This window comes from Pantherophis guttatus, chromosome 3 (genome assembly GCF_059756535.1).
Source record: "Pantherophis guttatus breed Tessera chromosome 3, ASM5975653v1, whole genome shotgun sequence".
NCBI classification, from domain to species: domain Eukaryota; kingdom Metazoa; phylum Chordata; class Lepidosauria; order Squamata; family Colubridae; genus Pantherophis; species Pantherophis guttatus.
In genome coordinates, this window is record NC_142065.1 from 112774875 (window position 1) to 112795690 (window position 20816).

At 37.5% G+C, this 20816-nt stretch overlaps 1 protein-coding gene across 13 annotated transcripts in view; it reads right to left on the minus strand.

Annotated features, from left to right (window-relative positions):
* Positions 1-9934: 9934 nt before the first annotated feature.
* PDE4DIP (phosphodiesterase 4D interacting protein) overlaps positions 9935-20816 on the minus strand; it is a 336964-nt gene continuing 326082 nt past the window's right edge. For all 13 annotated transcript variants that reach the window (XM_087891187.1, XM_087891190.1, XM_087891189.1 and 10 more), the window contains 9 exons: positions 20094-20309; positions 19594-19725; positions 18427-18604; positions 15172-15296; positions 14755-14921; positions 14216-14367; positions 12929-13044; positions 12254-12300; positions 9935-11718 (listed from right to left, as the gene is read on the minus strand). In XM_087891187.1, the coding sequence (XP_087747313.1) occupies positions 11674-11718; positions 12254-12300; positions 12929-13044; positions 14216-14367; positions 14755-14921; positions 15172-15296; positions 18427-18604; positions 19594-19725; positions 20094-20309 (1178 nt within the window). In that variant the 3' untranslated portion in view covers positions 9935-11673. The remainder of the gene's footprint in view (positions 11719-12253; positions 12301-12928; positions 13045-14215; positions 14368-14754; positions 14922-15171; positions 15297-18426; positions 18605-19593; positions 19726-20093; positions 20310-20816) is intronic.

The window sequence follows — 20816 nt, forward strand, 5'->3', positions numbered from 1 at the left end:
CTAAAGTTATAGAAGCAGATGAAGATGGTAGGTTTGTAGCAATTGAATTGCTTACAGCAAATGGCCAAATTCTTCTGATTGGAATTTATGCTCCCAATCAACAACAGGACCATTTCTATAAGATGTTACATACTAAAATATTGCAATGGGATTACAGATCTATTTTAATTATGGGAGACTGGAATGGAGTAATCGACTCTAAATTAGATAAAAAGAGTTTGGCAAAGTCTAGGATCAGATTACCACAGACCTTTTTTGATATGAAAGAAGATATGGAACTAAAAGATGTTTGGAGAATATATAATTCAAAAGAATTGGACTACACTTTTTTTTCTGACAGACACAGATTCTTCTCTAGGATTGACTTCATTTTGTTATAGACCAATATCTCTTTTGAATACAGATTATAAAATCTTTGCGAAAGTACTAGCCAACAGGTTGATGCCAGTAATTCAAAAGGTGATTCATGATGATCAAGCGGGATTTATCGAGGGCAGATACATGAAGGACAATGTAAGGCAAGTAATAGATTTATTGGAATATCTTGAGAAGAATAAACAGATTCCTGCAGTGCTGGTCTTTTTGGACGCAGAGAAGGCCTTTGATAGAGTGGATTGGAATTTTCTACTAAAGACTTTAAAAAAGATGGACTTTGGGGATCAATTTATACAGGCGATTTCAGCAATTTATCAAGAGCAAAAGGCACAGATCATTATTAATGGAAGTCTGACAACAGAGTTTAAAATTGAAAAAGGAACAAGACAGGGATGTCCGTTGTCCCCACTTTTATTTATTTTAACACTAGAAGTCTTGCTAAATACAATACGGGACTCTAATATCTTGAAAGGTATAAAGATTAGGCAAGAGGATTACAGAATAAAGGCATTTGCAGATGATCTGGTTGTTACCCTATCACAACCAATGGAATCAATAATCTTGATGAAGGACATTATACAAGACTATGGTAAAGTTTCAGGTTTTAGACTGAATCCAAAAAAGACTAAAATGATAGCTAAAAACATGACACAAGATCGTAAACATGAGCTTGAAAGGAGGGCAGGTTTTGAGACTGTACCTAAGGTAAAATATCTAGGTTGCAGAATCAAACATGAAATTGTTTCAAAATAACTATGAGGTGTTGTGGCGAGAGGTGCAGAAAGACATGGAGACGTGGAAAAAACTGCAGCTGTCTCTACTTGGAAGAATAGCAGCAGTTAAGATGAACATTTTGCCAAGATTTCTTTTTTTGTTTCAAATGATTCCGGTGCTTAAAAGTGATAAAAAATTGAAAGTCTGGCAAACTGGACTCAATAAATTTGTCTGGAACGAGAAAAAGCCGAGAGTGAAATTTAAAATTATGCAAGATGTTCCAGAAAGAGGAGGTCTTAAACTTCCAAACCTACAGTTATATTATGATGCAGCAGCTTTAACTTTAACAAGTGATTGGTTTGGAAGTAAAAAGGCTGGAATATTGAATGTAGAAAGTTTTGATCTTGAATTTGGATGGTATGCTTACTTATTTTATGATGACAAAGTGGATAAAGTATTTAAAAGTCATATACTTAGAGACTCTTTGATGAGAGTTTGGAAGAAGCACCGACTCAAATGGGATTATAAAATACCGCTATGGCTGGATCTTGGTCATACTTTGTGGAATACAAATATAATGTCACTCGGGGGGTTTTTATACAAAGAGGTTCTTTTTACAGATGCGGGCAGATGGCAGCTGAAGACATTGCAGACACTGTTGGATGAAGGGATTAATTTAACTTGGTTACAATATAATCAATTACAATTGAGATGGAAAGAGGACCAAAAAATTGGTATTATGTTGCACGAGGAAGAATTGGTTAGACATATAAGAGAGAAAGGTCCAATGCATATTAAGAGGCTTTATAATGTTTTGCTAGAAAGGGACTCAGAAACTGAATTAGTTAAAGATTGTATGATTAAGTGGGCACAAAATTTTGAAGAACCAGTGATGTTGGAAACATGGGAAAAAATTTGGGTTCAGAATGTTAAATTTACACAGTCGCAGAACCTGAGGGAAAATTTTTATAAAATGTTTTATAGATGGCATTTAGATCCCAAAAAGTTGTCATGTATGTACCCTAATGTTCAGCCAAAATGTTGGAGATGTGAATGTTTGGATGCTACGTATTATCATGTTTGGTGGACCTGTAGGAAAGTTAAGGCTTTTTGGATAAAAATTTGGTGGGTCATGCAGAATGTTTTGAAGAAAAAAATTCAATTCTCTCCACAATTGTTTTTATTGGGTATAGTTAAGGGTTTTACATTGGGTGAAACAAAATTGATATTGTATATGATAACAGCAGCAAGATTGTTGATAGGTAAATACTGGAAGAATGAAGCTTTGCCCACTATCGAGGAATGGACTTTGAAGATGGCCAGTTTTGCAGAGATGGCGAAGATTTCAGCATATTTAAAAGATTGTTCACAAGAGACTTATGAATGGGAATGGAAAAGGTGGATAGAATATGTTCAGAACAAATATCAAACTAGAAAGTATCAAATAGCTTTTATTTGAAAATAATGTATTGGAAATATTTTAATGTAATGAGGTAAAGAGAAAAATTATACGGGGAGGGAGGGGTTCAAGTTTATATATAAGTGTTATATTAAGGGTTTTTTATGAGTATGAGTATATTATAGGGAAGTCTGGGGGGACGGGAGGGTTAGGGAGGGTTAGGGAGGTTGGGAAATCTGGGGGGGAAGGTGGGGGGGGAAAAAGGGGTGAAAATGTAATTGGAAAACTTTTGCAATAAAAAAAAAAAGAGAAGGGAACTTGACTTCCGGTTTGCTCCTCGTCGCTGCCAGACGGTCCCTCGGGACCGCCAGCCCCATCGCCTGTAAAAAGCCGCCTTTACAATGGAAAGGCGGCTCGAAAAACTCCATTTCCATGAGGAAATGCGAGATAGAGCCGGCGAGGGTAGGTAGAGCTCTCTGCGAAGCCCCAAAAGGTTTTTTTTTTTACTTTTGGGGATGAAGCAGATGAGGCTCCCTATTTGCCCCGCCGCCGCTCCGGGCTTTGGGAGACCTCTGCCTTTTTGCAGAGCTAGGCGACGAGAACAAGCCTATTAAAGAAAACTAACAGATCAATAAAAGAGGATGAGAGCTGGACCTGTGACCCTGAATCGCAAGTATTTTCATTTATTTTATAAAAGTTACTGAAGAAGGAAAAAAGAATTTTTAAAATGTCGACTGCCGAGGCTTGAGAAGGGGCTGAAAGGGAAAGTCCTTCCGTCTCCTATTAAGTTACAAAGTAGCGGAATAAATACTCCTGGCTACAATTGAAGATAAAGCTCCACTTTTGTGTTTTCTCTTTCTCTTTGATATTGATCTTGTTTGGAAAGAAGCTTTTTTTTCCTTTCTTTGCTTTTCTTTTCTTTCTTAAAAGAGCTTGTCTGTGTGGAAATATGGCGTTTAGACTTACAAAGCTGGACAAACAAGCAGTGGGGGGGGGATTCCCCCATCTACAAATTATATGAACAAGTTTTAAACCTACAGTCTCAGAAAACTGATTTTAATATAATTGAATTTCTCTTGGAGGAGATTGTAAGAAGGGATGAGATTGTGAATCAGAACTTTGAAAAATTTAAGCAGGAAATTAAAGAATTGGTGCAATTAAAGTTTGATACTTTGCAACGAAAGATTGCAAAAGTGACTAATGGTTTCTCAGAAATTATGATCAAGTTGGATACAAATATTAATTTATTAGAGTCTAAAATGGAGGAAATTGAGGATAATTTGGACAATAAAATACAAAAAATTGAAAATGATTTGATAAACACCCAAGACAATAGCTTAGAAGAAAAACCTAAAATGGAAGCTGATCAAAAGACTTGTAATGCAGAAAACATAAAACAACGGATTGAAAAAGAAGTTTTAATGATGCAATATAATCTCACTGAATATGCGATTAGACTGAGAGGATTACAGGAAAATAACAGAGATGACTTAAGGAAAATATCTTCTGAAATTCTGGCTGGGATCTTAAAGGTTCACCCTGAGGAAGTATTTTGTAGGATCGACAGAGTTTATAGAATAAATTCCTCGATTGCAAAGCAAAGGCAACTGCCTAGAGATGTGGTGATTTATTTTACAGATAAAGAAATAAGAAATAATATTGTGCAAAAATCTTTTAATTCTACTTTGCAATTGTTTGGAAGAAAGATTTGGATATACAAAGAGCTACCACCTAAGATGTTATTGGAAAGAAAGAAATTTGGTTTTCTGGTGACTGAGCTTAAAAAACAAAATATTTTATTCAGGTGGGATGCTCCAGTTGGTATAATATTGAGATATCAAGGAGAAAGATACCAATTAAATACTGTTGAAAAAGCGGAAGAATTTCATCAAAAAATTTTGAAAATGAACTCAACATCTTTATGCACAACACAAGATAAGCAGAAGGAGTTGGAAATAAAGGAAAAATATTGAGTTACAGAGGCCTCTGTAGATGAATCGCCTTTGGATTCTTTAGAGACACCTCAGCTGGATTATCTATAAATAAGAGAGAAGTGGCATCGGATTCTAACGTGATGATTCATCAAGTCACAGACAAGCATGGAAATCAATTAGTTGATACACAACTTATAGAAAAAAAATATGAGTCACAAAAGCAAAACCAACAAGATCAAGTTATAAATCAGAATGAAAACCGATCAGACGACATACAATTCGTAGAAAGGAGATTAGGATGGAGATCAAACCCACAAAAAGTCAAGAAAAAAAGAAATAGATCTCACAAAAACAAAAATTCCTAAAATAGGCAACAGTGAAGCCAGTTATTTAAAAAATGACTGAATACATGAAAAGATAGGGGAGGCGAAGTATTGGTTAATATTATCCTGAGGAGAGTGACAGATCTCTGCAATGCTGTAATCTTGGGATGTGAAAAGGGCCCTAAATTGTCGGACTGGAATTATCTATTTTGACTTTTTTTTTTTTTGATAAATATATCATGTTTATGCTGAGCTACATGGCAAGAGAGCTATGCTGGGGCATGCAGAAGATCTGGTTGTTACCCCATTATGATGGTGGGAATCAATAATCCTGAAGAAATCCACTATTTCAGATATTATATGGAATACAATTATAATGTCACTCGGGTGGTTTTCTTTTTTTATATACATGAAGATATTTATTATTGATGGGGCAGATGATAACTGAGGATTTTGAACATTCTGTTGCAATCAGGATGTTATGTTACCCTAATATGGGTGATGGAGTTAACAATCCAGTGGAAAGACATCAAAGAAGATATTATATGGATTATAAATTTAAAGTCATTGATTTTATTTATATAAGGGAATTTTTTTTTTTAGTAGGGTGGGCAGAAGAATAAAGATATTAAGAATTGTTACGCATGGTAATTTTGTAGGAATGTGGGTGGATACAGGCTAGTTTAATGATTGTTTAGTTTAGTTTAAGAACAGGGATGTTTAAGAGATATATTTACGGGAGTGGAGGAAATGGACAGAGTTGAATAAATGTTAAATTAGGATTTATTATATAGTCTCATAGGGGAAGGCTGCTTTGGAATGTTATATTAATATATACAAAAGAGTAAATGTTACAAAAGAGTAAATGTTAAATTAGGATTTATTATATAGTTTTAAAGTGGAAGGTTGTTTTGAAATGTTATATTAATATGTAGATATATGTATGGGGGAGGAAAAAGGGTAGATTATTACTAAATTGGGAGTCATAACAATATTACTGTGCTAAATCAGAAGTTATTATACAATGTTATAGTAGAATGTTATTTTGAAATGTATGGTAAAAGGGGGAAGTAATAATATTAATAATATTATTAGAAAGTAAGGGTCAGTATTTGGAGGAGGGAGTAAGGGGATGGTAAAATATTATATAATCTGTTATGAATTAGGTTTTTATTTTGAAGAAGTCACGGGTGGTGAGGGGGGGTTAGGGAGGAGGGGGGAGAAAAAAGGGGGAAAAATTTGTATTTGAAAACTTTTTCAATAAAAAAAAAAAAAGAGAAGGGAACTTGATGCATTTTATCCGGATTAAAAATAAGAAAAAGACTTAATATGACATATGGAGGGCAAAATTTGAAGACTTTGAAAATGGAAGGAAATATATGTTAGCAGGCGAGAAAGTGAAGAAATGAGGTAGACACGGCTAGAAAAAGAAAAAAAGGTTAAAACAATGTGATTAAAAAAGAAATAATGTATAGGTGGTAGTAATAATAAAAAGGAGGTTCTTCTAAGATAATTATGGATGCATAAGAATATGAGAAGAATATGACAGATATATAAAATTGAAATATTGATGGAAATTAGAATATAAGAGAAATTAAGCATGTTAAAAGAGATTTTTAAATATATACAAAATTATGTTTTAAGCAAGAACCATGTCTCAATGTTAAATTGTCATAAAAAGGATAATGATAAATATGATTAACTGAAATAAGCAATGGATAGATGGCTAGCACTCCCCATGCCACTAAATATTGCAATCTACCACTATACAACCTAGAGTCTAAGATCTTTTTTACTTCGTAATGGGTTTCCCCTTGCACTACAATAGGTTCGGGAGGTGCTTGAGCTCTTAACCTAGAAATTATGGCTGGCTTCAGCAAACTACAGTGAAAAACAGGATGTACTTTCCCTAGAATGCGGGTGTCAGCCTCATGATGCTTGCTTGCTTTTGGCTGCCATTGTAATGGGAGGGGGGAGGTATTGTAGGTATTTGGGAGGGCAGGGGAAGTGAGCTGGTGGAGATGTCTCGGAAAAGGGAGGAAAATTCTCATTGTCTTTTTAGCAGCTGCGGAGAGAGCTGATAACTGTCAAGGTCAACCATCCCAGCATACCAGATAGATGGGACCGCCTAAAGAAGTACACCACATAACACCTTGGGGAGATGTGGATTGGACATTCAACCTGGGACTGTGTGTGGAGGGGTTTGGAGGATGCTTTCAATATGTAATTTTCACGCCTATTGCCTCAGACTTTGCTTTTCTTTCACTGCATTCAGCTCATACTCAGTAAAAATACCTTTCTGTACAAACATGGAGTTGGGGTTTTTCTTTCTTGAGTTTTGGATGGAAGCAAGCCTGACAGTGGGGGAGGTTGAGCTGAACTGTCACTGGGTTAATTACTTTCATTATTGGAAATGGACCTAAAAATTTAGGTCCTAACTTTTTGCTAGGCAGCCTTAGTCTTATGTATTTTGTTGACAGATAAACCCGATCTTCCACATGAAAAGGGGGTTGAAGAGATCGATGTTTATCTGCTTGCTTTTTGTATGTTTCAGCAGCTTCCGCTAGTTCCTTGGTATTTCCCAGCCTTTCCTCAGTGACTCCATCCACTCAGTCAGGATCATAGAGGAGGGGGGGGCTCTCTGGGCAGTTCAGGCATGGGTACAAAGTCCATGCTGCTGGTGTGGAGGGGGTCAATCTGGTGCTACTGTGCACAGTGATGTTGTAAGCCACTTCTGCAAAAGGCAGTTTTCCTGCTGGTAATCCACATAGCATCTATTGTGCCACCATTGGGTTCGCTTGTTCCACCGCTCTGTTCGTAGTCGGATGAAAAGCCGAGCTAGGACTTCTGGTGGTGATGTCCTCACAGAGTGGGAGAGGGAACGGAGCTCCGTACCCAAAATCTTGAAGATTCTTCACCAGGAGCTCTTTTCTGTAGAGCTTGGAAAACTAAAGAGGAAGTTCTGAAGACCCCAGATAAAAGGCAATCGATCCGGTGGATAAGAACAAACCTTTTAAATCTGGCGGAGAAGGAGTCAGCCTTTAAGGGCAAGAGCAATGGCGGCTGCACAATAAGGAGGCAGAAAATTGAAAAAGACAGTTTCGTTTGGTGGACAAGGAAAACCCAGAAGGAGGCAAGGAAATGTTTTGCAAATTAGAGGCACGGAAGGAGTGAGATGCTAAAGAGAAGGGCAAAGCAGGTCTGGAAAAGTGGCGACTAAAATGGAGTAGAGTGCAAAAGGAAGAGGTGGATCGGAAAGAGGTCAGTACAAAACAAGGAAGAACCCAAAAAGAGGATTTAATAAAACAAGAGGAATAACATTAATTGTGATAGGACTCCTAGGACGGAGAGAAGTGGAGAATGGAGAAAAGAGAATAGAAAAAATGAGTGCTGTCAGTTGGAGATAATTCTAAAGGATTTACAACTTTGAAAAACTGTAACTGTGAGCTGTGACTTAAACTATAACCTTAACTGTAAAAACTGTGATATTGAAGATATAGAGGTATAGAAAGAAGAAAGAAGAGAGTGAGTGGGTGAATTTGGGGACTGAACTAAAGGTTTGAATGAGTCTGATGCAATAGTGCCTCATATACCCACAATTAGACACTAATAAGAAGAAACAGCTTGGAGAAGAAAACAAATAAAAATAAGTATAATTGTAGAAGTAAAAAAAAGACAAAATTAATATATTTGATTATTAATAACTGAGAGAGTTAATTGTAATAGATTGTAATTGATTAATGAATTAATGAATTATAGATTAAGTGAATGCATTAAAGTTATTTATAAACTTATATAAGGATAAATACTGGCTAAGATTTAGTGAGATAGGAAATATATATTGAATATTAATAACTATATTACACATTATATAATCTTAGAATAAGTTCATATATAGAAAATATAAATAGACATTGTGTTTGCCAAATAAATCTTTATAGAATAAAATTTTCTGGAGAATGTGGATAGAATAAATAAGAAATATAGAAGAATGTGTATATAAAAATATTTAGATAATACTTGTTGTATGATACTGTGGAAGAACTTTACTCAAGTGTTAAAAATGTCAAACACGGCAACTATAACAAAAGTAGGGAAAAAATCAGCCACAAATCTTCTACCTATAGCTGCATCACCATCAAACCAGAGAATGATAGGAAATATGCTGGGAAAAGAAAAAGAAAAATCAGAATTGATAGTGAATAGTCAGAGTATGCAGAGTATGCTGCAAATGATACAAGAAACATTAATGAGAAAATTGCTGATAATCATGAAGAGACGAAAATACACCATAAAGAAATTAAAAATGAAATTGGAGAAGTGAAAGAGGATGTCAAAAATATGAATGATAAAATAGAGAATATCCAACAAGCAATGATGGAAAATGAACAAAGAATTTAAAAAAATCAAAACAAAAATGGATCAAGTGGACGATAAAGATATTTTGTTCTCCGCCTGCACTTGTCTTCTTGCTTAGTTTCTTATCTGGTACTGGGAGAAAAATAAGAACATAAGACTTTGTGTAATATATTAATGCCATGACTTCAAAAACATTTTAGGACAGTTTTTTAATTTTGTGGCACAAAATTGTAATAGTTATTTAGTACCAGCAACTATTAAGAGTATTCTCTTAATAAGATAAATACTTAAAAGAGAAATACTCGGATACCAGGTGGCTAAAATGCAAAGAAAAAAAAGAACCAGACCAACTCAACAATAAAATACCTGGCAAAAAACTTGGCAATACCTGGGCAAGTATTTCATAAGTGGGAGTGGTGCAGAAAAGTAGGCCCCACCTTTAATAGTTGCATGCAATGGGTATATCCTTCAAAATATGTAAGACTACAATCAGGAAAGCAATCCAATCATAAGGTGATCTGAAGATAAACATGACAAAACTCTTCCTGCACAAATGCCAAGTGCCTCCAAGCTCTTTGCTCCTTTGTCAAGTCCATTGTAATATTCCTTTCTAGGGGTTGTTGGTCAGCATGTTTACTCCATCTCAGAGGAACTGTAGCTGTTAAACTTTGTTTTGTGCCAAAAGGTCTTTTGTCCTTGTTTGGGCAAACCCAAACAGGAGTAAACAGTCCTAACTTATGAATTTGCTTCTTTAAGACTCATCCTGAACATCATTAAAATGATCCAGTCAATCATTTTAGATCAATAGAAAATTAAAGATAAAACTCCACTTTAGGTCACATCTCAGGTTTATTGTTGAACAAACATATGGAATCAACATAAATATGAGGAGTAAATCATAGTTCTCCAGACTTTCTATTCTGATTGGTCATCCAAATAAAGCTGTCAAAAAAATTCCTTAGTTCTTAATTTAAACAATTTAGAAGAAAGATATATTCATTGATGGCTTTAAAAGCTGCTTTTCACAGGGTTTCCCTCTTCTAGATAACCCAGATAACCTTAAGGCAGGGCTATCAAACACACGGCCTGTGGGCCGGATGCATCATGTGCTGCTCACGCTCAGTTTAGTGAAGGAAAAAAGTCAAATACATCATGTGACACCACCATGACGATGTAAGTTTGACACCCCTGTCTTAAGGCCTCCAAGCTAATTTCAGGCCTAAAACTCAGATTGAAAGTCTCTTAAAATGGCAAGAGAATGGCAGTGTTCGCAATAATATGAAAAGCTGCTTTCTTTAGAAGGCAGTACAGGCCTGTTTATACTGAGAATAACTAAAAAATGATGACATTTATGAGCCAATTTCCATCACCTGTAAATTGCAGATAGGGTTGTTGTTTTTTAAATGTAGGAATTCAGATAATCCAAAAGAATGCATCAAATAAATCCATCTTATTGTCAGGCTGACAAGGTCTCCCTTGTCAAGAATACATCAAGGTCACATTCCTTTGAAGCAAGGTAATTACAATAATTAGGTGCAATCCCAAACACCTGGAGCACCACTTCTATACCATCAGCACTGACAAAATCACCATTACTCAATTGCAAAAGGCAACTTTACTGGGAAGAGCGTACATCCATCCTGCAATGATAACTTTTAACACCATGAAACAATTACATCGGGTGAAATGCTCCTGGTTCAGACCGGATTGACTGATCTGGTAGCGATGGCAGCAGATGGTTTGGAGAACCGGCAGCAAAAATCCATGCCCACCCAATCGCCCGGTCGCCTGCTTGCCGGTTCTTTTAAAAAATGCTTTTAAAAGGTTAAAAAAAAAAAAGAGGCTCTGACGATCCCAGCTGAGCTGCCTGATCGTCAGAGCCTTTTTTACCTTACTTTTTTTTACTTTTAAAAGCATTTTTTTAACAACCTATTCAGCCGAAAAATGTTTTTAAAAGTAAAAAAAAAATTGCGCGCCACAGCTGATCACCCCCCCCACGCACTGTTCTACTTACCCCATGCCCCCTTTTGGTGTGTGTGGTGCGCACTGTGCTTGCACATGCGCAGCGCGCAGCCACCGAACCGGTACTAAACCGGTTCAGATTTCACCACTGAATTACATCTGATTTCCTTGTCCTTGGGTAGGGCTTGATAGGTGGAAGAAACTGCCAAATTCAATCTGAACATCTGGCTGATTGTACAATCAACCATAGTAATGATAATTGATGATCATTAATCCTATAGCATAAGCAGATTCTTGCACCATACTCTAAAAATCAAATACTAAGACAAGGACACCTCTCTGAGGGTGCCATTCTTACAGCATCCTTTTCTCTTGCAATAGCATTTTGGCTATAGTCTCTGTGTGTATTTGTACACTCCATATACATAACTTTAGTCCAGTTATTATATTGCACTAATGTCTGGAGCATTTCCAAATAAATTTTCCACTGAGTCCAGCAGCAGAGCATATGAAGAGATGATTTGAAAAAGCTTAGATGGATTAGGAGTGAATGTTGGATCTATTTTTCTTTCTCCATATTTCTGACTGTGTGGATGAATCCGTTTCTTCAATGGCCAATGGAAGAAATGGATTTAGGCTGCTGAGATATCCCCTGTAATTAAATGATATAAAGAAGAGATGCAAGCATTTCTACTAGGCTTTGTTTTCTAATACCCCTCTTCCCACCCTGAAGCATTCACAGCAGTTATTTTAACACATGCTAATACCCTTGGTTATAATTTAATGCTCTGACCACAAAAATATAGACCAAAAGATGGCTCTATGAACAGAAAAGCAGGATGCCTATTTATCGCATCAAGATTGAGGCATTTGTATAACAGTATCAATTGCTGAAGACATTCACCTTGAAATCAATATTAGCATATTAAGCTCGACTTTGTAAAAGCCCATATCTTGCTAGATAAAAAGTAAAAAAATCTAGGTAAAATACAAGAATGGGAAGCACAAAACGGATTATCTATTATTCATATATGCCTTAATTAAGATCTTTGCATATTAGTGGGACAATTTGCTTGATAACTTGGAGGCTTCCTCTTCCTGGACCGGGAAACTAACAGCTTTCCTTCTCTCCATCCTCAGTCTTGGAATACCAGCATCTTATGAAGGAGAGATGAAAGTGAACATACCTCCAGGTTGATTCTTGCTTTCTTCAGCACGTTGTATGTTCCAGTCACTGTAGCAAAGAAAGTGTCAACCATAACTTGAATTAGTTTCTGTTGTCCCCGACTCATCTCTGTGTTAATTGCCTAACTTGGCAAGTCCATTGTGAAATGTTTCTTTCTGATATATAGACTTAGCAAATGAAGATGAATAATTTTGTCTTAAAAATATGTAGCCATTGTCATTTTGGAAAGAGGATTATTTAGCCCGTTTGTCTAATTTATAACTCTAACTTTCATTAGCAGATTTAACTTTCTTCCTTTTCATCAAGGAGTAGATTGAGACAGGTATTTCCAGTTCCATTTCAGTGGCATGTAGAAAAGGTTTCCAAAGCTTATTGGGCATTTGACACTTGAAAAATTCTAGGAGAATATCACTCCTTCCAACACAAAATTCCCAAGATCCTGCAGGAGCAACTACCATCAACTTGCAAGTTAAATATGTCACTCTTCCCCCTCATCTACATATTCAGTGCCTCAAACTCATTCAAGAATGGATTGAGATGCAGAAAATAAAATGTAGTGGGGAGAGATTGTGACACACACACAGACCCATTAATGCTCTAGAGTTATGCTCATGGGATGCTTGACTACCAGAAACAGGACATTGGTCCTATCCATTCCATGAAAGAGGACACTTACAGTGAGTGAGAATGAAGTTCTCCATACTTCCTTTAATATGATTAGCACTCTGCATATGATTCTCTTGCTCAGCCAACTTGGCTCTAAGTATTTGGATTTCTTCAGCTACTGTCTGATCCTGTGAAAACAAATATTTTATCTCTTAGGATGACTACAATAATTGCATATTATTTTAAAAAGAAAGGAGCTTATATTTTATCAAGTAACCTAGATGTGTAGAGTCCTCTGGAAGATTAGATGGACTGTAACATTTCGTATATGAAGATAATGTATTTTAAAATTCTTCCCAGTCTTTTAAAATACTGTATTTGTAAGCTATGTAGAAGTCATTGAGCCAATGTAAAAGTATATTTATGGTGGTAGTGGGGAGTTAAGGATGGGCATATCTAGAGCCAAAATGTATAGAGCTATCCATTCTTGTTCTTTTACCTCTCCATTTTAATTTCTCTGTTTTGTGATTGCTAAACTATATTTCTATGTACTATTCTCACTGGTTTTTGCATCTCCATCAATATCCCCATTTTATCCTGTATTATTGTCTTACTGTTGACTTCTGCATCCCCTTTTTCTTGTTTCCTCATACATCCATCTGCCATACTACTGCCTTCCTATTCTTGTCATAGAGCTTGTCAACAATAGAACAGAAGGGTTTCTCAGCCTCAGCAACTCTAAAACATTCAAAATGATTATGGGAGACTCTAAATGGAACAATGTGGAACATCTGGTCAGCTGCAATAGATTGGGCAAATAGGGCCATCTCTGCCACGCCCCTACAAATTAAAGAATAGGGGAAGTGGTATCGGTTTAACAATGATATTTCCTTGTCCCCTTATATTCCCTTAATAATTCTCCCTAACAAACTTTATGAATTTTTAGTATTTTAACATGGAATAGGATACAAATAAGGGGCACTTGGAAATCATCCTGTTGTCTAAAAAGCTAAAGCGTTCCAAGTAAAAAAGGAAGAGAGATAAACCATCTTGTAGAGTATAGAGGCGAAGGGGCATGTTCTTATCACAGGATACAGTTCTAGGGTTAGTACATAGTTCACAAGCTGGAAAAATGGTTGGCTTCCAAACATCCTAACATGGGGGGGGGGGGGGGCTTGCAATATACTGTCATATATGGAAAAGCCCAATCAGCACTATTTAAACTGGACTGGGAAAGGTTTTTAGAATTCTATAATATTGACATGGATTTTCAGCTATTATTTATCCAAGCCAATCAAATTGTCACCTCAAATTTTCCAATGGGGAGAAACTGCTCTGCAGTAATAGCAAGATACTTTCCTTTGTGTGTTCTCTTATTTGAGCTGAGCTGAGAGACATGGGAGGTGATGCTCTCCAAAACATTGCAAGGAGGGAAGTTGACTTCTCCAAGATCTGATGCACAGTACTGGTATGGACAAGTAATTTCTTGATGTTTTCTTGGCAGAAAATCTGTGGAAATAGAGAGGTTGGTTAATGCAAATATCTTGTACTATTTTCCTCACAGACTTCCTTCATAGCATTTGATGTATCCTTCCTTCCTCTGGCAAGGGACTATAGTTTTCTCATCTCTTGTGACACCTCTCATCTCCATAAAGTACCTTTTCATAAATGCTGTTCTATCTCAGTCTTGGGTTAGAAGCTTACCATTCCTTGCTTGAAAGAGCTCAGCAGTGCACCATTCCCAGTAATATGGAGATGAATTATAAATTATCATTTATCCTGGATATTCAGACTATTGGCCAGAACTATTTCCAGTGATGAAAGAAGGAACCCTTAAGGAATTTAAAACTCAGTGAAAGACTACTCTGTCCTCAGCAACCAAACCTTCCCAGTTACCATGTTGTCCTGTAGTTTCACGTCAGACTGCAGAAGTGATGCCATTTGGTGGATCCAACTCTTAGCATCCAAAATCTGTTTCTTAAGAGTATTATAGTCTTGAAGGTATCCTATGACATGAATTCCTTGGTTCTTTGCATCTTCTGTCAGCAGCAGTTTATGCGTCCCTACAAAAAAAAAAAGAAACAGGCTGTCAGCCTAGGTTGGCAGTTGCAGTTCTGGACTGCTCTGGCATCAGCAACTATAGCTCCTGAACAGTGACTCAGTTGCTGTTTCCTACAACCACAGAAAGAAGAAGTATAGTATTTGTGCAGGAAGTTTCAGCTGGATCTGCTGCTATCTGAAATCTTAAAATATTTTAATGTAACATCCTGTAGTATAGTAACAAAGCTCGAGTGGGGAGGAGTAAGGACATACCGGAGACTGCCTTTTGCAGTGGTCCATGCTGTGCTTCATAGACACATAATTCAGCCTGCTGGGTCTGGAAGAGCACTCTGTTTTCTTCACACTGCTGTTGAAGCATTATCATTCTGTGTTGAAGCCTGCAAAAATCCCCCCACCCACAAACAAGAGTCATAATTGAGGTTTCTGTTGTTGGCTGAACTAACAGATGTTTATACTGCAGTGTTGCAGTGCTCATACTAATGTCCTGCCAACCCTGCACTCTGAAGATATCACTGAAGTCTCATGGAAAGAGACTGCAATCCCTCATAGATAGAATCATCAGATTAGAAGAGAATTTGGAGGTCTTCTAGTCAACTCTCTTTCCTGGGCAGCAATCCTCAAACTATCCCAGACAAATGGGATATTCTATTAAACCTTGCAATAAATTCCTAAAGGGAAGACTGCAAACCTGACTCAAATTATTCAAAACTGAATAATGTTATCAGTGGATTTCTTTTAACAACAAAACTGTGGACAGATTAGATGACATCACCCAAAGAATAAGTGAGTATCCCTTATATCACATAGTTTCTGCCCTTTGAAGTTCCTCGCTCCTGCACTTTGGTCTAGAAAGTTCATATAGCCAGAAAGATGGAGAAAGCCCAAACATGCAGCCAAGAAGAAGCTCACTGAGCAACTGTGGGATTTCTGCAGGAATGTCCTATAGAAATATATTCTTCATTCCCCTTTTAGATGCTTGTGGAAAGAGAGCAATGCTATATCAAAACGATTCATATAGAAGCCACAAAAAATGAATGATAGTCTATTCTTATTTTTTATTTCACTTCTCCTTTCTTTTGTCTGTTTTTTCCAATTATTTTTCCTGAGTTTATAGTGTTTTAATAACTGTTTTTAGAAGAAATAAGCTGATAAATTAATTTTTACCAAAGGGTCTATTAAAGAAATCCTTTCAAGAACTATCTAAGAATAAAAACAAAAATAACAGAACATCAGAATAACAGAGTTGGAAGGGAACTTGGAGGTCTTCTAGTCCAACTCCCTGCTCAAGCAGGAGACTCTATATCAGGGGTGTCAAACTCAAGGCTCAGGGACTGAATCCGGCCCATGTGGTGCTTAGACCTGGCCCACGGGGCCACCCTGTAAACCGCAAAGGACTGGCCAGCGGTGCTTCTGCCAGTGAAAACGGAGCTTGGGAGGGCTGTGGGTAGCCCTCCTAAGCTCCATTTTCTCTGGCAGAGGGTTGCAGAAGGTCGTCGCAGCCGAAAACAGAGCTCGGGAGCCTGTTTTTGCTGGCAGAGGGTTACAGGAGACCATCACAGCTGAAAACAGAGCTCGGGAGCCCATTTTCGCTGGCAGAGCGCTTGGGCCTACAGGCACCCCCAACACAAGTAACGTCAAACTGGCCACGCCCATCCTGGCCCCCCAAGGTCAAACATGACACCCCTGCTCTATATCATTCCAGACAAGTGGTTGTCCAGTCTTTTCTTAAAAGAGTGATGGAGCACTCACAACTTCTGAAGGCAAGCCATGCCACTAGTTAATTGTTCTCATTGTTAGGAAATTTCTCCTTAGTTCTAGGTTGCTTCTCTCCTTGATTATCCAACCAGTGTTTCTTTGTCTTGCCTTCTGGTGCTTTGGAAAATAGGTTGACCCCCTCTTCTTTGTGGCAGCCCCTCAAATATTGAAACCCTGTTATCATGTCACCCCTAGTATTTATTTTCATTAGACTAGATACAATCAATTCCTGCAATAGTTCTTCATATGTTTTAGCCTCCAGGCCCCCATTCATCTTTGTTGTTCTTTTCTGTACTCTTTTCTATAATATGTGACTAAAACATTATACTTACTGAGATGTTACTAAGGCTTTATAAAGTGGTACTAATACTTCATGTGTTCTTGATTCTATCCCTCTGTTAATGCAGCCTAGGATTACATTGGCTCTTTTAGCTGCTGCCACACATTACTGGCTCATATTTAAGTGTTTATCCACTAGAGCCCCAGGATCCTTCTCACAGTTATTGCTGTTGAGCCAGGTTTCACCTAATCTGTACCTGTACATTTGGGGTTTTTTGCGTAAGTGTAAAATCTACATTGAATTTAATTTTGTTAGATAGGGCCCAATGTTGAGGTCCATCTGGATCTTGAGCCTATCTTCAGGGGTTATTTCTGCCAGTTTAAGTGTTGTCAAAAAATTTGATTAGTTCCCTTTTTATTTCCTCATCTAAATCATTTATGAAGATAATTGAATAGTACTGAGCCTAAAACAGAAGCTTGGGGTACACCACTGCTCTCTTCCCTCCTTGTAAACAGGGGTGGGATTCAGCCGGTTCGGACCAGTTTGGGCGAACCGGATGTTAATTTTCACCGAACCGGTAGTTGCAAGGACTGGCTGACGCCACCCCCACCGCCCCTCCCAGGAGTCTCCACACGGCCCATTTTGGATGCCAGGTAAGTGCAGGGCCCGCACGGAGGCTCTGGGAGAACGAAAAACAGGCCTACCAGAAGTTCCAGAAGTCCTAAAATGGGCCCATTTCCAGCCTCTGGAGGGCCTCCGAAGCCCAGAGGAGCCCATTTCGCCCCCCCGAGGCTCAAGAAAAGCCTCTGGGGAGGGCAAAAACGCCGCCCCCCCCCATGGTGCAGGAGGCTGAGTAGGCCACACCCACCATGGCCACACCCATCCAGCAACCAGGCAGAGAACTGGTTGCTGAAATTTCTGAATCCCACCCCTGCTTGTAAATGTAGTCCCAGTAAGGGCTACACATTGAGTGTGGTTTGTCAGCCAGTTACAAATCTGTCTGGATTCTCAAAGAATTTAATGACACTGTATTATGGATTAAATGCTATGATTGAATGAACAGTGATCCTCAACAAACCTCTGCCACGGTAAATTTTTAGTTATTTAATTGCCAGATCAGTTCTTGTTGTGAATATGCACATCACTAAAAGCAGCAGTGGAAGAGAACTTTGGCCTTCCAGTCCAGTGAGTTTTGTAAATGCATCTAACTGTGATACCAAATGGTAAACCAGATGGCCTAATTCTGTAGAGCTCTTGTGATATTTTAAAGATAACCTAAGACACCCCTGGGAATGTCCATTAGTGTTTCCTAGCCCATCTGAAGTATCAATCCTTTACAATATAAAATATAGCCCCTTCAATCTCAAGACCAAATAATTAGTATGGAATTCCATAAGAGCCAGGTCAAGAAAAAAGGTCCACCCTTCTTTTCTATACCCTTTTTCAGCAGATTCCCACCAGCTTTATCTCACCTAGAATTGTTCATCTGTAAAGTCATGACCTCCTTTTGAAGCAGCACAAGATCTTGCTGCTTGCTCTGAATCTGTTCCTGTAGTTGCTGCCGCTCAATCTGCTGCCATTCCAGCTTCACCTTGCCATCTTGGAGTTTTGAATGTAACTCAAGCAGAGCCTTCTGCAGGTGCTCCAACTCTGGGAATTGAGAGAAGTACCTGAGGTGATCTTATAATACATGAAATTATTAAGGAAGTCTTATAATATATGGATGTATTAAAGAGCTCTCAAAGAATTCTCTACTGATCCCTCATGATCCAACAGAAACTGTTCTAAAAGGAATAAGAGGTTACTCAGGAAAAGTTTTTGATTCAAGTAAAAATCATTTAATACTGGAAGGAGAAGGAGAATGGAAGTATTCAAATACTATCTTCTATTCCATTTTCTCACCATTTTTCTCCTTCATAATTAAAAAAGCCTCAAATAGGAAAGAAAACACAAAATAGCTGGACAATGTCTTCATTTGCTAACGTCAGGGTCTGTCTGCCTGGAAGCATTGCTGGCATAAGAATGTTGCTTTCTAGATGTTCGGTCTCTCCAAAAGCTGAATTTTACAAGTACTCTAAGTTGATATGCTAGTAAGTAACAAAATTAATGAATAGAAGGCTCAGAATTCAGAAGTCACTTGCCCTCCTAATGTTTGGACATAATAAAACTTTACTTGTAGGAGCAAAATAGAAAGCTTTTTCTTTACTAGATTTTTGTACTCAATTATATACTGTAACTCAAAATACTAAAGACTGGACATGTTTCCATACTTAAATCTTTGCAGCAAAGGCACTGCTTTTTAATGAAAATGAAGTTAAAGTGGCAATCCCACACATCACTTCATCAAATAATATTGTTCTTCATTGGCCAGACCCTTTCGAAATATCTAATAACTTTTTTATTTTAATTAATTACAACAATTAATAACTTGTGCTTTAGTAATGTCTAATAACTTGTGTTCATCAAAACTTGTTGCCAATTGTAATCTTCTTATTTACACCATTACACCATTCTATTTTTTTTCCTGTTAAGTTGAACTAGGAGATAGATGAAAATGGAGATTAGATCTAGGTACTGATGACAGTACATGCATATTATCTCTGACATTCCAATAACAGATGATTCTGCTTCTCTCGCACCATTGCTCTTCGCCATTGAGGTGAGATATATTTCCAGTTGTTTCCGCAAAAGGTCATTGGTATAAATGGACTTCTCTAGACGCTGGCAGAGAGTTTGAATCTCAAACATGTGTTCCTCTAAAAAATCAGCACCTATATTCATTCAAAAAGAAAGGGTGCAAACAAAATGAAAAAGAGAATCATGATAGTGTTCAGAAGATAAGAGCTAACTCTGGCACCTTAAGAAATTCATGAATAAGAAAGATGGAATGCACATATTTGTAAGTTAATAGTAGTATCATTAAAATGTTCAGTTGTCATGATATCATGCATTCTATCCCTAAGAAAGAAAAAAATACCCAAGATTAGCATTAAAACTACACTTGAAACTGATTTCTTATTTGTTTATTTAGCTCTTACATGTAATGTCTAAATAACTCAAATGACCAATTCATTTGTGATACTGAAATCAATTCCCATACAGTATATCATTCATCGAAGGGTAGAATCACAGAACATACCTGAGGGTTTCTGGGTAGGAAGGGCTGGTGGGCAACATGATGCAGAGACAAGTCCCTCCTGAAGCTGCCTGAATGGATGAGTACATGGAGGGATGTAGCTCTCCTCCAATTGTTCCTTGGATTTAATCTTCCAATCAGCAGTACTTTCCACATGAAGTAAGTGAGGAACATGGTGACAAGCATGAGAGCTGTTTTTGGAGGAGATAATTGGGCCACCTGCAGGAAAAATGCCAATAAATGATTCTTTTATTGATGGCAATGTTGGATGCCACGGTTCAGACATAAATTACCAAAGGAGAGATACGTATCATGCTCACTATAACAGACAAAAGAATATGGTCAATAGCAGTACAAATACAACAAACTTTTACATTGTTGTATACTGCCAAAAGTCATTTTCTGTGACATGGATGCTCATATAAATTTAATAAATAAATTAACAAACAAACAGACTTGGAACAAAGAAGATTAGGAAAGCTCCTACGGACAAATCTTTCATCACAGCAGACATATCTTGAGGATATCAGAAATGAGAGGGCATTATTGTATTGGCACAGTTCTACAGAGACAAGTTCTTCCTGTTTTTTACAGACAGATTATTATTATGCTTCACACAATCAGCCAGATGTTTGGACTGGACTTGGCATTTTTATCCACTTACCAAGTTCTTCCCAAGGGATAGGTAGATGGTGTTAAAGGTATCACTGCAGGATGTAAGCTGTT